The 15391-nt window shown below is 43.7% G+C and overlaps 1 protein-coding gene across 6 annotated transcripts in view; it reads left to right on the forward strand.

The window, feature by feature from the left end:
* Nucleotides 1-15391, forward strand: part of CC2D2A (coiled-coil and C2 domain containing 2A) — a 158014-nt gene that overhangs the window by 62224 nt on the left and 80399 nt on the right. For all 6 annotated transcript variants that reach the window (XM_030563106.1, XM_030563108.1, XM_030563107.1 and 3 more), the window contains 4 exons: nt 1847-2085; nt 9821-9998; nt 11449-11605; nt 13338-13485. In XM_030563106.1, the coding sequence (XP_030418966.1) occupies nt 1847-2085; nt 9821-9998; nt 11449-11605; nt 13338-13485 (722 nt within the window). The remainder of the gene's footprint in view (nt 1-1846; nt 2086-9820; nt 9999-11448; nt 11606-13337; nt 13486-15391) is intronic.

A 15391-nucleotide genomic window follows, 5' to 3' on the forward strand; every position in this document is an offset into this window, starting at 1 on the left:
ACTTTTGTTCCCCATGTAGGTTCTTAGACTGTAATCAAGTCACCCCTTAACTTTTTTCTTTAAGCTAAATAGATTGAGCTTCCTGAGTCTTTCACTAGAAGGCATATTTTCTAATCCTTTAATAATTCTCATGGCTCTTCTCTGAACCCTCTCCAATCTATCACTATCCATCTTGAATTGGGGACACCAAAACTAGATGCAGTATTCCAGCACTGATCCCACTAGTACCAAACACAGAGGCAAAATAACTTCTCTATTCTAACTCAAGATTCACCTCTTCATGATCCAAGGATTGCATTAGCCTTTTCGGCCACAGCTTTGCACTGGGACCTGATTATCCACTGTGACCCCCATATCTTTTCCAGAGTCATTGCTTCCTGGGATAAATGCACCATCTTGTAAATCTGAATGCTTCTGATAGCAGCAGGGACATTGGCACAGCTGGGCAGTCAGTAAGACCAAAGCTGAAAAATGATTGCATTTACTAGCAGAGGAGAGAAGAGAACTGATTGTATACATTGTATACATGATTACGGCTACATTTTAATCACGGATATTTTTAGTAAAAGTCATGGACAGGTCACGGGCACTAAACAAATATTCATGGCCCGTGACCTGTCCATGACTTGTACTATACCCCTGACTAAATATTGGGAGTGCTGCGGGTACTAGGGGTGGGGGGGGCGGCCCGGGGGAGGCCTAGGAGGCGCTGCAGGTACTGGGGGCAGCAGCAGCCCTGGAGTGCTGCAGGTGCTGCAGGGGGTGGCAGCCCGAGGGGCACTGTGGGTGTGAGCAGCCCGGGACCCCTGCTGGTGCTAGGGGAGAGGGTTGGCGGGGTTGGCAGGCTCCCTATCCACTTCTGGGATGACGACGTCCCTCCCTAAGCTCCTAGCTCCATTCGCTGCCAGCTCTGCAGCTCCCATTGGTCAGGAACTGCAATCAGTGGGAGCTGCGGGTGCGGTACCTGTGGGTGGAGGCAGCGTGCGGAGCTAGGAGTTGAGGGAGGGATATGTTGCCACTTCACCTCTCCCAAGGTAAGCGCTGCTCCTTCCGTGCCAAACCCCCAGCCCTGAGCTCCCAACCCAAACTTCTGCTGCTGGGAGGGTGGGGTGGGCTGTGACCCAAGACTGCCCCAGCAGCAGCCTGTGCGATTGGCCCAGGAGCTGGAGCTGCCTGAGCTCCTTAGGCAGCCCTTGAGGCAGTGACGCCGGCTGCTGCAGAAGACACGGAGGTAACACAAAGTCACAGAATCAGTGACCTCCATGACAAACTCGCAGTCTTATACATGATATCTAATAATTGTAATCACATTTAAAACATCAAATAGCTGGCTTAATGGCTTAGTGTAAATACAGCTGCTCTGTGGGAGATCTGGGTTCTGTTTCTTGGACTTTGGATCACTGGGGACCAGAAGAATTGCAGTAGTAATTGTGTCAGTCTTTACCTATGTCAATTAAAGAGTCAAGTATGATCCTGGTAATGGCTATCAGCCCTAACAGAGGACAAACTTGGTGGCTCAGGTTAAAAAGAAAATGGAAAGCCTCACAATGATCACCAAGGCAAATTCAGAATTTGTAAGTGTATTCTTTGAGATAGTCAAGTTAAGCCTGTTGTTTAGCTATAAGAATGCAGAGAACTACTAGCCGCAGAATAAATGAAGTTGGACCAAAGAGTGGGAGAACTTTATATAATCCTTTAAGAATAATAAAAAGTAATTGCCAACTAACCATTTGCAATGTATAAGGAAAGTAGAACAGTCAGAAATAACTAAACATAGTGTGTATTTTGATCAAAACAATTGCAAGTAGAACACTTTGGAGGAAAACTCTGTATTTGCTATATGCAGAAGACCAAGAAGAAAAAGAAAATAAAACAAAGTCAAGACCAAGAGGAAGAAGAAGCAGAGAACTCAGAATATGTTGAGGAACCAGTAAAACCCATCCCGCCTAAGCTGGCTGATAGCCTGGAGGTAGAGCAACAAGTTAGAGAAAAAGCCATCAACATCAGGAGGAAACCTGGAGAACCTGTTTTAATTCCTGAGTTGAGCCTAACGGGAAGTGTAACTCCTAATGATCTGTGCCCCAGGTAAGATTGCTCTAAGACATTTATGGTTCTCTACAGATTAGTTTGTCATTTATTATGTTAGGTAGATGAGGTAATATATTTTATTGGACCAACTTCTTTTGGTGGAAGGTACAAACTTTCATGGTTCACAGAGCTCTTTCTCAGGTCTTTGAAGCTTGAAAGCTTGTCGTTTCCACCAACAGAAATACATCACCTCATCTACTTTGTCTCTCTCATATCCTGGGACTAACACATCTGCGACACTGCAAGTACTTATTATTTTGTCATTATCAATCGTCTGTTATATTTTTAGTTTGAATATTTATTTATTTATGTATTTATATTTAATTTAAATTAATTCAACTTTAGAAATACATTCTGAACACCCTGCTTAGCCTAGCTATTGGAATGTTCAGCATCTTCTTTCTACAGTTGGTATAATTTTATTAAGTTCCTTTGTAGGTCACATTTAAGATCCTGCGTATATTTGAACGTTGGGCAAATTCCTGCAGGTTCCTCCATGGTCAAGGAGGGCCCTACATGCAGTGGAAGAATTTCAGTACCAATGTCACTAGGAAGAACAGGTGCAAAGTGGAGAGGCCATTTGCTGAACTTTGGTAGCTCTTTATATATTATGGAGTCCAGCTCTGTGACAGCTCCCTGTGGGAATGAGGACGCATATCTGTAGATACGCTGAGGAAGTGTCAGGGAAGTGTGGTGGGTCCAGTGGATCAGTAAACTGCACAGATCCACTGACCACGAATCCTTTAGAGAGGGAGAGACAGTGGGCCACAATCACCTGTACAACTATGAGCTGTTGTAATATCTGTGGCCTAGCTGCACATGTTAAAAATGTCACACACTCCACTCAAACCAAATACAAAGTCCCTTTATCTCAGGCTGTGGGCAAGATACTTAGGGACAGAATCATTTTCACAACCCAAAGTTAAAGAGAAAGGTGCCTCTGCATCTGTGACTCATGGAATGTAGCAGATGCCAGCCTAGCCCCTTCCATGTAAAGTGTTTAGATGCTCAGTCTTCATAGATTGTTGACTCTCTGGTTGACTCCAACTCCTCCCCGTGTATTTTCCTGTTCCTACTACAGCCAAGCACTGGGGCTTTTTAGGGGGTTTGGGGATGTTGGCAATGACAGACAGCCAAATCAAAGGCAGAGTATGGGTAGCTGTGCAACTGGAATGTAGCCATTACTACAGACCAAGGACTATATTAGCTTCTGTAGTCACTACATCTCCCCACTCCCAGTTGAGTTTTGTGGCCAGTAGATACTTGCAGGCAATAGCCCTTATTCCTCTGCCTACCCGCAACACCCAATACCCCTATGCACTCCTCTTCTCAGCCTAACTCATGTAGTGGAGCTACAGTGGTTAGTCTGCAATTTTGGGACTTTCACAACCACGGAGGAGTTTGAAGAATTTCACCAAATGTTGAATGTGTTTTTTTTCCCCCACATCACTTATGTATATAAACAGCCATTTCTTCTTCGAGTGCTGTCTCTGTGGGTGCTCAACTTTAGGTGATGGTGCGTCCTGGCACTGTTGATCAGAGACTTTCAATAGCAGTGCCTGGTCGGGATGCACCCCCTCAGTTGGTATCTCCCATCTCGTTGGAATCTTCCTGAACACGTGCGTCCCGCACCCTCCTCAATTCCTTCTCACCCGTCCTCTGCTGAAGACGGGACTCGGGGCAATGCTGATCCTCTTCCCTGGTTTCTGAAGGAAACAATTATAAAGAACATAGAAATAGTTAGTTGGTAACATCACAGTTGTTTCCCTTCCTTTAGAATAGTTACTTAGTTTAAAAAAAAACAAAAAACATTTTTCCTCAAGTTTGGCTCCTACTGAGACACTCTCCCCTGGCATTACTAGTGCAATTATGCAAGGGGCTTAAGGATTCAAAGAATGTGCTTCCTGTCAGGACTTTATGCCAATGTCCGATGGACACTCACACTATGTGAAGTGCCTTGGTGAGAGACACGTTCCTGCCAAGCGTGTCCACTGCACAAGCCTAAAATCCAGGGCTCATCGTGACAGGGACCTGTGGCTGAAAATGCTTCTCATGCAGAGTTCCCTGCAGCCGCCTCTGGAGATGGGCAGTGGTAAACCCTCTCCCTCACACTCCCTGGCCAGGTCTGAACCGATGGGGGGCATGGCTTCACCCTCTCTGGAGCAGAGGCAAGAAGCTCGGCAGCTGCCTATGGAGCAGGGCAGTAAACCCGCTCCCTTGCCAGATCAGAACCGATCGAGAGCCTGGCTTCACCGTCTCACGTGAAGAGGCCGGAAGCCCTAATGTCTCCTCTCAGAGACACTCAAGAGGGTAAAGGATCTCCTGCAGGGTCTTTACCCTTGGTGCTGTCAGTGTCGAGAGCAGGCAAATCTGACCACCCCTGCACTTCACAAGCAACTCTCACGGGGCTCAAAAGCAGGGACCCAACTTCCCACAGCAGGAAGCTCTCCTTGGCACCGGTTCCCCTGGCGCCGACAATGGACCTGGTGCTGACAATGCATTCCACCCCCTGCACTGAGCTTGCCTGCTACCCCCGTTGCGGATTCAGACCCCTTGCAGGGCTCTCACAAACAGCTCTCTCGGCTCCTGCAAAAGTGAAACTAAAATCACTCCGGGCTGCCGCTCACACTTCATGCTCTGCAGCACACCAGCCTAGGGAGCAGCAACAATTCCTACATCAGCAGGCTATCTCTGTGGCCCCTCAGCCTGACTCTCCGCTCCTCACAGGGAGCACTCACTGTTTGAACAGCAGCGCTCCCCACCTGACCTGGATACTTTCACTGATAGTGAGAACGGCACACAGCAGCAGGCAGAGCTATCCCTGCCAGAGTCTTCCCCTCCACCTGGAGCCATTCATACTCCAAGACATGGGACATCATAAGAATCAGCCTCAGTTTCCCTACTTTGTCCCTCAGTGGCCGGGACCCATCTTTTTCCTACCTGATGCCCTGGCCTCAGTGGTACCCGTGGTCGGCTCCTGCCACCGCTCCTCCTTGCCCCCCTTCTACCAGACTGCAAGCTTGTCCTATGCCTATATCCCCAGCTCTATCAACATCTAGAGCTCCTGAACCCCCCCTCCCCCGAAGACAGGGGCTATGAATCGTTCCCAGTTTTACTGGCTCCTGCCTCGCCATCAGCCACAGAAGTCGCCCTTATGCCTCCATCTCCCCAAAACATGGACGACTTTATGCAATTCCAGGAACTTTTTAAGAGAATGGTACTCAGCCAGGACATTCTCCTGGAGGAAGTCCAGGAGACACAACATAGGCGTCTCAAAATCCTCCAACCCTCTGCACTTTCAAAGATAGCACTACCCATAAACGAAACTCTCCTAGAACCATCTGGTACTCTCTGGCAGACCCCTGCCTCCATTCCACCAACATGCAAGAACACTCAACATAAATACTACGTGCCTGCGAGGGAAGTCAATTTCTTATTTTCCCACCCCAACCCAATTCTCTTGTGGTGGATGCAGCGACGCACAGAACAAAGCAGCCACACTACCAGCCCACTCTGCACGATAAGGACCTCAACGTCTTGACCTCCTGGACCACAAGGTTTATACTCTTCTACTCTGCAATTTAGAATTGCAAATTATTCCATCCTCCTTGCAAGCTATGACCATGACAACTATAACAAGCTCTTTGATTTGCCTCCCATATACCAGAGGACAGCAGAGCGGACTTCAAGTTAGTCCTCGTCGAAGGTCAGTTGGTGTCTAGGATGGTACTACAAGCGTCCATGGACATGGCTGATCCAGCATCCCGCACCACTGCAGTGGTGATTTGCTGGTCTTCTTGGCTTTCAGCATCCGGTATCTCTAAAGATTTGCAGTCCAAAGTGGAGAATCTCCCCTTTGACAAAGAGAACCTCTTTTCAAAAAAAAAAAAATTTTTTTAAAAATGAAGTCTTTCACACTATGAAATACTCTAGAATCACTTTGTGCACATTGGGCATATACCCATCCCTCTCCAGGAGACAATGGTATCAACCTTACCAGAGGCCCAGCGCACATCAATATCACTGACCCCAGTCCACACTGTATGACACTGGGGGAAAAAGCACAATAGACCTCCTAGATGCAGGCAAAACCAGGCGCAACCAAGTACTTCCCACCATTGGGTAACAAACAATTTTGAAGTGCTGGTTGGGGGTCTGCACAACCACCCCTTGACTCCGCTGTCTATTTGCCCATTTGGTTACCGCCTCCAGGCATTCCACCATGTCTGGCAACAGATCATGCAGGACCGCTGAGTCCTGGAAATAGCTCAGTCAGGTTACTCCATCCCTTTCCTATTCTCCCCACCCACCCTTTCCCCTTCCCCATCCCTCTTAGGGACCCCTCTCACGAGCACCTTCTCTGCGTGCAGGTGGCTCATCTTCTCCACCTAGGTGCAGTTGAACGTTTGCTGATGCAACATCGGAGAAAAGGATTCTACTCCCAAAAAAAAGGGTGGGGGATGGAGACCTATATTGGACCTACACCAACTGAATAAATTTGTACATGTACAAAAATTCAAGATGGTCACATTGGGCACAATAATACCCGAACTGGAACAAGGTGACTGGTTCACAGCCCTCACCCTACAAGATGCCTATTTCCATATATCCATTCATCCAACCCAGCAAACATAGTTTCTGCATAATACTGACCTCCACCACTGAATGTATTGGCCTCCCTACATTGATGGATAAAACCAGAGAACCTATGCGCGGACTTTCCCTTCCATCCACACTCCCAAGTACTCATATTGACCACGGTCGCTTCCCAGATAGATTGCAGAGTGCACTTAGGCAATCACAAGGCACGGAGCTGCTGGTCCTTATCAGAGACGTGTCTGCACCTCAGTCTCCTAGAACTCAGAGCTGTCAGGCAGGGAGGAGCACAGTCTCACTCCCTATGCACAACAGCCATTAAACTATGGAATTGGTGCATACAACATCACATAAAAGTCACCGCTTCCTACCTGCCTGCGTGTCACAATGCTACCGCTGACACACTCATCAGACACTTCTCCAAGAAACACGAATGAGAATTACATCCTGCAATACCCCGACAGCTTTCTCGATAGACCTGTTTGCCACTCCTCAAAACTGCAAATGCCATCTATTTTGCTCCAGAACGGGACTTGGAAATGCACCTCATTCCTTGGAACCCTCATGTACGCTTTTCCACTGATTCCATTGATACACAGGGTTCTACGCAACATCACAGAGGACAAGGCCCAGGTCATATTTATTTCCCCAGGCTGGCCCAAGCAGATGTATCCTTACCTGCTACGCATGTCCATCCATCCTCCACGTACTCTCCCTGACAGACCACATCTCCTCTCCCAGAACTGCGGTCGGTTTCTTCATCTGCAGCTCTGGAAACTCCATCTAGCGGTGTTGTTCCTTCATGATTTCAATCCCACAAATTAGCCTGCTGAGAACAGGTCCAGCATGTCCTCCTGCACAGTAGAAGGGACTCCACTCCTAAGACTTACCTGCAAAAGTGAAAATGCTTCTCCATCTGGTGCTTCCACAGATGCCTAATACCCCAGACTGCAACCCTCCCTGACATCTTAGACTATCTTTACAAACTAAAACAGGATGGTTTTTCACTCAGTTTTATCAGAGTACACCTCGCAGCCCTTATCACCTTTCATGACACTCTGGCTGACTATATTCACTTTCGCACACCCCACCATGAAACACTTCCTCATGGGTCTGCAAAATCTCTACCTTGAGATTCATTCACCAGGAGCCTCCTGAAGTCTCAACCTAGTTCTCCGCGCTCTTATGAAACCCCCTTTCGAGCCCCTGGCCACCTCATCCCGGCTCCACATGTCCATGAAAGTGTTTTTCTTGGTTGCCATAACATCAACAAGAAGGGTTGTTGAAATAAGCGCCCTGATGGCCTACCCTCCCTACACCATTTTCTCTAAACACAAGCTTATCGTACGAACCCACTCCAAATTCCTCCCCGAGGTAGTGTATACCTTCCACGTTAACCAGTCAATACACTTACCTGTATTCCATCCCAAGCCTCACATGACTCCACAGGAAGCTGTATCACATGCCCTCGACGTCCGACGGGCTCTTGCATTCTATCTTGACAGAACTAAATCATTTCGTGAATCCCCTAGGCTTTTGTTTCTGCTACCAAGAGATCAAAGGGTTACACTATCTCTAAGCAAAGACTCTCCAAGTGGATCTCCACCTGCATCAGATCCTGTTATCAGACCCAGAATGTTCAACCACCAGAGGGTGTTGGGACTCATTTTATTAGAGCAATGTCAATATCCATTGCCTTTCTCCACAACATATCTGTTACAGACATATGCAAGGCAGTCATGTGGACATCTGACCACACATTTGCCAAACATTATGCTGTCACACGGGATACCATGGCAGACACCATAGTCTGCCATATGGTACTGTCTACCGTTGTCCCTCACACAACTCCAAAATCCCACCAACCATATTGGGTACTGCTTCACATTCACCTAGAGTGGAGCACCCGCAGGGACAGCACTTGAAGAAGAAGAGAAAGTTACTCACATTGTAGTAACTGAAGTTCTTCGAGATGTGTGTCTCTGTGGGTGCTCCACTCCCCGCCCTCCTCCCCTCTACTTTGGAGTACTAGTATGATTTCTCCACAGTAGAGAAGGAACTGAGGAGGGTGCTGGACACACGTGCTCAGGAAGATTCCAACGAGACGGGAATACCAACTGAGCACGTGCATCCCGACCAGGCACCACTACCGAAAATCTTCGATCAGTGACGCCAGGACGCAACGTCACCTAGATTGGAGCACCCACAGGGACACACATCTCAAAGAACTTCAGTTACTGCAAGGTGAGTAACTTTCTCTTTTGTAGTTGATAGATGTTAAACTAAGGCTGCTTGCCTTGTCTGTGGTTTAGGCCACCATGAGCACATCGCACCTGAGCCCAAGTCCCTCCATAAGTTCCCAGGCAGCTTTGAAAAGGCCTCTCCATCATAAGAATGACGCGTGCAACATTGACACTCCCTTCTGACCAAAATCTTCCAGTGAACAAATAAACAAAAAATGTCTCTGAAGGAAACGGACCTTTAAAAATTATTTAAATCTTAAAAAAAAACAAGCAGACTTTTTACACATGAAAAGGGAGAAATGTCAAAGACTCCATGAAATCCACTAGAAACTTCACTGTCACTATCAATGTTATGTGGAAGGTGCTCAGACACCATGTAACAAGCAGTAGATAGAGAAGAAATGTACACATTGTCAGTGTTTCACAGTTTAACACAGATTATTTAATGGGTTTCAATGTCTTAAACTGTTCCATATCAAGGTTATGCAGAAAATAGCTTTAGCATAAACCATTCCTGTTGCTGTTCATCTTTCACACTGCCAGGATATTTTAGATCCTAACTGCTTTTGATAATGTTTATAATTTGTGGGGGAAAGAATTTTCACTAGATGAACAGGTCAGATTTTATCTCCACTTGAGGCTTCTTCATATAACAGTAAGAGGCAAAAGTTTATTATAAAATCTTTTTGCATGCATGAGAAATCAAAGTAACTGTGGAATTCCCAAGTCATTTTCCTGTGTAGTGATGTTTCTATAGCGTAATTAACTGGCCTATTTTTGGTTTTGTCTCTTGCTTTCTCTTCAGTAATCAGACTCCTATAAAATACCCCAAAGAGTAAAAATATTTTCCACAAAATCTCTCTTGCTACAATTTATGTGTAACATGTTCACAGGGCAGAAGTTTTAAGACGAGAAGATGTAAAGAAACGTTCATTGTTTTTAAAAGTTCTTTTCAACACTAAAGAAGTGTCGAGGACCATCAGCCGGCAAATAAGCTCAGACTTCAGAGTTCACTTTGGACAAATTTTCAATTTGAAAATATTCAATTGGCCAGAGAGTTTGAAACTTCAGGTACATTATTCTTTTGCAAGGGCTCCATTATGTAACAAATATTAAAAAGACCATTTAAATTAGTTTTACGCTTTTACGCTATATTTTTTTAGTAACAGCTATAAGGTTATAAAGCATAGGTCCTCCAGGGCCTGAATTGTTCCTCAGCTATAAGTGACAAAGATCTAACTTGACATTTCATTTTTAGCCCTGGGCATGTATTGGGAGGGGAGAGGCCCAAGATTTGTCCCTTATCTCTTGGTCTGGACAGTGTGGACTAAGACTCAGAGAACATCTTTAAAACTTCTTTAAAAAATACATTTAAATTAATAGGTTTTGGCTAGATTCTAGGTTTCAAAAGGAAAATTAATAAACGATCAAATTATATGGTTCAGTAGGTAAGTGAAGCAACTTTTTTACTTTTAGAGAAGCTGTGGTTTACATCACAGATAAAACAAATATTATGGTCTGTTCTACTCAGGAAACTCTTGTCCATAGAATAAAACTACTGAACAATTTGAAAAAATATAGTCCTCTTGATCAAGTTGTTAAGTTCAGTTATAGAGAAGGATGCACTCTCTGAATTCTGAGAACTGCCTCATTCATTTGGAAAAGGGTAATTCAACAGTGTAATGAAGCAGACAATAGCACACTTTTAAAATAACCCATTGTTAAAATGTTATGTCTAAGGGGTGCCTAATGCAACATTTATCATACAGGCTGTCTTTTCATGGGACAGTTAAAGGTACACACTAGCCTCCTTTCTTCCATGCCCACTTGTGCCACCCATCCTCTTGCACAGGGACAAGGTACAGCTGCAATTCCTTCTCTCAATGTAGTGCTGAAACTGACCCTCCTAGTACTTCTTTTGCTGCAAACCAACCCAAAGGGGACCAGGAGGGGAGACAGGGTCATGTCACGTGGTCCTGTGGAGATGGCCAGGCACATTGAGGGAAATAGGCTACATTGTCCTAAGGGCTGATATAGTTTACATGCTCTCATTTGCTGTAGCTCTATAAAGGGTTGCATCTTATGAGATGTGATCCCTCCAGTAGCTTCCCTGGTGTGGGGTGTCTCTGCCACCACCAAGTTGGTCAGTAGTTGCATATTGTGTAGGAAAGTAGTAAGGATTTTCATTAAAGTCTAGATGTTGCCCTAAATGCCATCAGGCACATGAGATGTGGAGGGGACGCTCAGCAGCCAAAGTTGACAAAAGGGATTTTTATGAGTCAGCAAGGATTCCTCCTGGGTATTCCCTTAGAAAATTATCTTGTCCACTACTTAATTATTGCTTTAAACACTGTACATGTGTAAATATTTAAATTGTTACTTATCAGTCTAATATTCCTCCACCTTTTAATCATGTTAACTGCTTTTTTTCTGAAAACCCTCCAACTTACTTATATCTTGTAGTAATGAGACACCCAGAATTGAATGTAGCATTTCACTACTTATGTCTTGCTTATTTCAGATATATGAAACAATGGGATTCAGCAGCACTAACTTGTTAGCAGAAATGTTTATACCTGTCCCTGAGACTACAGTTCTCACTGGTAGAGCTCGTACAGAAGAAATAGAGTTTAGCAGCAACCAGCGTGTGATGTTGGACCACGAAGGAGTTGGGAGTGGTATGGTTTCTTGCTTACTCTCAGTGGTGCTTGGATTAGAATGTTTTACGCTTAGATTGAGCCCAACATATTACTTTTACGTAGTTTTAGCCAAGTAAATAAAATATATTTCTGTATGTTAAGAATGTTCTGCTAGTCTCAGGCATAAAGCATAATTTAGAATCTCTGAGACTGAGTTATATAAAACTGGCCTAGTTCACATTATTAGCTAAATTTGTGATGGGATTATTTTTGTCCTACTTTGTGAAATACTTTGTTTTTATGTGATAAAAAAGTATATGATTTTAAAAGGAGTTCTATTTGTTACATTTCACTGTGTAAAAATAGAATCCTCTCTAAAGTTTTGACTGTAAGAAATATACGTAGTGAGGCAGTAAGAGCTAGTATAAAATCAGCATGGCTCCACTGACATCATTGATTTACAGCAGCTGAGAACCTGGCCCTGTAAAATATATTCTTGTGTACTAGTTTGTACTCTTCCTAACTGGTTTGCTTACACACTGTAAAAATGCTTTATCACTTTTCTTGGCTTCCAACAACATGAAATCCCAATAACTTCTTTCTCAGCTGGTACTCAAGGTCCCTGCACTCCAGAGTCTCCACCATTTTATTGTTTTTTTTATTTTAGTAATAAACATTTATATAGTACTATAACATTGCGTGGTGTTTTACAGATTCTTTAGAGATTAACAGATTACTTTAACCGTGTCCCAAGGAGTTTCCAATTTTAAATTAGACATGAAGATAATCTAAAGAGAGGAGTAGAAAAATGGAGAATTAAGGTAAAAATAAAAATAATAATGAGAGTCGTATTATGAAGTGAGTGACTCATTGTTACGTGCCTGGATGCTCTGCAAGGATGAGGCCCACACACACAGGTGAATTAATTGGCTTTAATGAAGGTTAAGTGACACACCTGCAACGGAAACTTTATGCATTGCTGCCACTGGCTTGGGGAGTTCGACATCCGAACAGCTTGGTCAGGTGCGAAGTTTAATGCGCAAGCTTTAGCCCTTAGCAATTATAGCATTATGCTAATAGCATGCAAACTATCCTTTACATATGCAATAAGGGACTTTTCATTAGCAATGGCCGCCTCCCCTGGCCTCGGGCCAGGGACTTTCTGCAAACAGTCTGTAGTTTTCCAAAACACCGAGGCTTCCCACACAGGGCAGTTTTATCCAGTTAAAAGCAGCAGCTGCTAGCAACTTTTATCCGCTAATAACCTTTTTTTAAAAAAGCACAAGCCCTAGCTTAAACCGTAACAATATCTTTCGGGGTCCCTTACACTCATACATGTCAGTATTTGCAATAGAGACTAGGGTAGGGCAAGAGAGCAGGAGCAGCCTGCACCGGAGTGAAATCAGTGGTGGAAGGCCAGGTGAAAGATGTGGGTGCTGAGCAGAAGAGAGTGAGTGGGTTAAAGGCCACTAAGCATGTTGGATATACATAAGGCTGTACATCATGGTTCCCAGGGGGGCTGACTTTTCAACCATATGTCTTTTGATTCAGGCATGAAACCTTTTGGAAAAGTGAGAGCCTTCTAGTAGTGGTTCAGTGTGCAGTTAGGAAAACAAATTCTTCCAAGAGTAGGTGTTGGTGCTAGTTGGTGTTAATAAGCACATTCTTTTCACAGATACTGAATTAGTGTTTCATAAATCACAATAGGATACTGCAATTATGAAACTTCCAGGAAAGATCATTGTATATGTTGTTTTTCTCCTGGTTGTAGGCGTGCCATTTTCATTTGAAGCTGATGGTAGTAATAAGATTACTTTAATGACCTCTGGCAAAGTGTCCAGTAGTGTTTCCTGGGCAATTGGAGAAAATGGAGTACCCTTAATTCCTCTAGTATCACAGCAGAAAACAGGGATTCCAAGGTAATATGCTGCAGCGATGTGTTGAAAAATTTAATATATTATGGTATTTAAAAGTATTTGGAAAATAGGTGATTTTTAATAATGAAACAATGACTGTCATATGGCTTTTTAAAATACAGAAACTTTTTTTCTCTGATGTACTTTATCCCAATGCAAAGGATAGAGAGATAATATTTTAGGTAAATATTTTAATTAACATTTTAATCTTTTACTATTTGGTTGCTAGACAGCATAAAATGCTGAAAGAAGTGGCAGCTGAAGCCTTCATTATTATAATGCCCAGATAGCAAACTAGGGTCCGTGTAGTTTTTTCTTCTTGTTTCTTGTGTTAGAGTGTGAAGAGAACATTATTGGTAATCATCACCAAGAAATACAACCCTTATACAAAATACATTATGCATACAGTCTGTCTACTTTAAATGGCATTCTTATCATGAGTTGAGAGAAACTAAACCACAGGAGTGATAAAGAGGGTAGCACTGGAGTATTGTCACTGTTGCTCTTATTAATTTAATTGGTTAAAAAGAAACCTGGCCTCAATCCATACTAAATTTACTTCCCAGCCACTGGTCCATGTGAGCCCTGGAAGCCTGGTAAGCTACAGAAACTAATCCCTGGTCCCCTATCCTGAGGCTGCAAACTAGGCATTGTGGATTGCCCCTTCCCAGTGGTGGTAATGTTGATCACTTCTGTGTAATTCCAATGAACTGAATGGAGTTACACTGTGGATAAATATGGCCCTCTGACTTTGCCATCAGCTCTTGGAAGTTGTATTAGGTGACTTAACTGAGCATGCTCAGAGTTTTCCCTGTCTTCTTAATGTGAGAAACAGTTCTTCCCAATAATAATTCATCCAGTACTCTCTTTGACCCAAACTGCAGCCAAGAAAGAAAGTTATTCTAGATTGATAGGCTCATACTTACTGTATGGTGGGAGGTTGAAAGATCATTAGTAGCATGAGGCAGTGGCTTATTCATATGATCTCTGTTATTTCTGTACAATTGTGCAGCAGAGTTTTTTAAAATATGAATGAATGCAATGCTCATGAACAGTGCTGCATTGGTTGAACTCCGTTGTTTGCCCATAGAACAGGTAAGGTCCATGCCTATCAGTGCCATGGAACTAGGAGTGCAGGCTGCCTCCTCCTATGTGCTTCAAACCTGATCTGGAAAGATCGCCTCTAGGAGTGAGACGGTATTTTGGCTATATACCCAGTCAGTGCTTGACCTCTCCTGAGCCTTTCAAAAAGGAGGCCAAAAAGGAGATAGTGTGATAGAGGGGTTCCCTTACATTTGGGCTGTCATAACTTTGCTCCTGAAAACAATTCTCACAACCTCCCTTTATTGCATCTTCTTGCTGCTGTTATAGAGGAATCACCTGAGTCAAACCAGGTGTAGCTCCTTTCATAATCAGGGCTCACTAGCCATTAGGCCCAGTAGCCCTTAAGGGCAAACCACCCTGTTACATTCAGGGTACGCTATGAAGATGCGCATACATACATATAACTTCCCTTAGTGCGAATGGAAGTTACCTCTGTTTGTCTCTTGTTGTACAAAGGATCTACCATTCCAAAATATCAAATATATTTAATTCCAAACACTTTCATAAACCACCATTCTGAAAATTCAAAAGCTTGATTAATTCCATAACAAAAAGCTTCATGGTATTGTCATGGTAATTAATTTTATTGTCCTTTTCACAAAAGAAAACATTGTCCTTTTGTAGATCATAAATATTTGTAGCAAAAAAACGCCACAAGTCATGAAGAGAAAAATGCCAAAAGCTTGCTTGCTTTCTTATTGCGAGTGTGCGATGAAATTTCATATTTCCAAGTGGTGGAATTTGCAGTCAAAGTATTTTTTTTCCCAAAAGATTATTCTTTATGTTTATTATATTTCACTGACCC

This window comes from Gopherus evgoodei, chromosome 5, assembly GCF_007399415.2.
Source record: "Gopherus evgoodei ecotype Sinaloan lineage chromosome 5, rGopEvg1_v1.p, whole genome shotgun sequence".
In the NCBI taxonomy this organism is placed as follows: domain Eukaryota; kingdom Metazoa; phylum Chordata; order Testudines; family Testudinidae; genus Gopherus; species Gopherus evgoodei.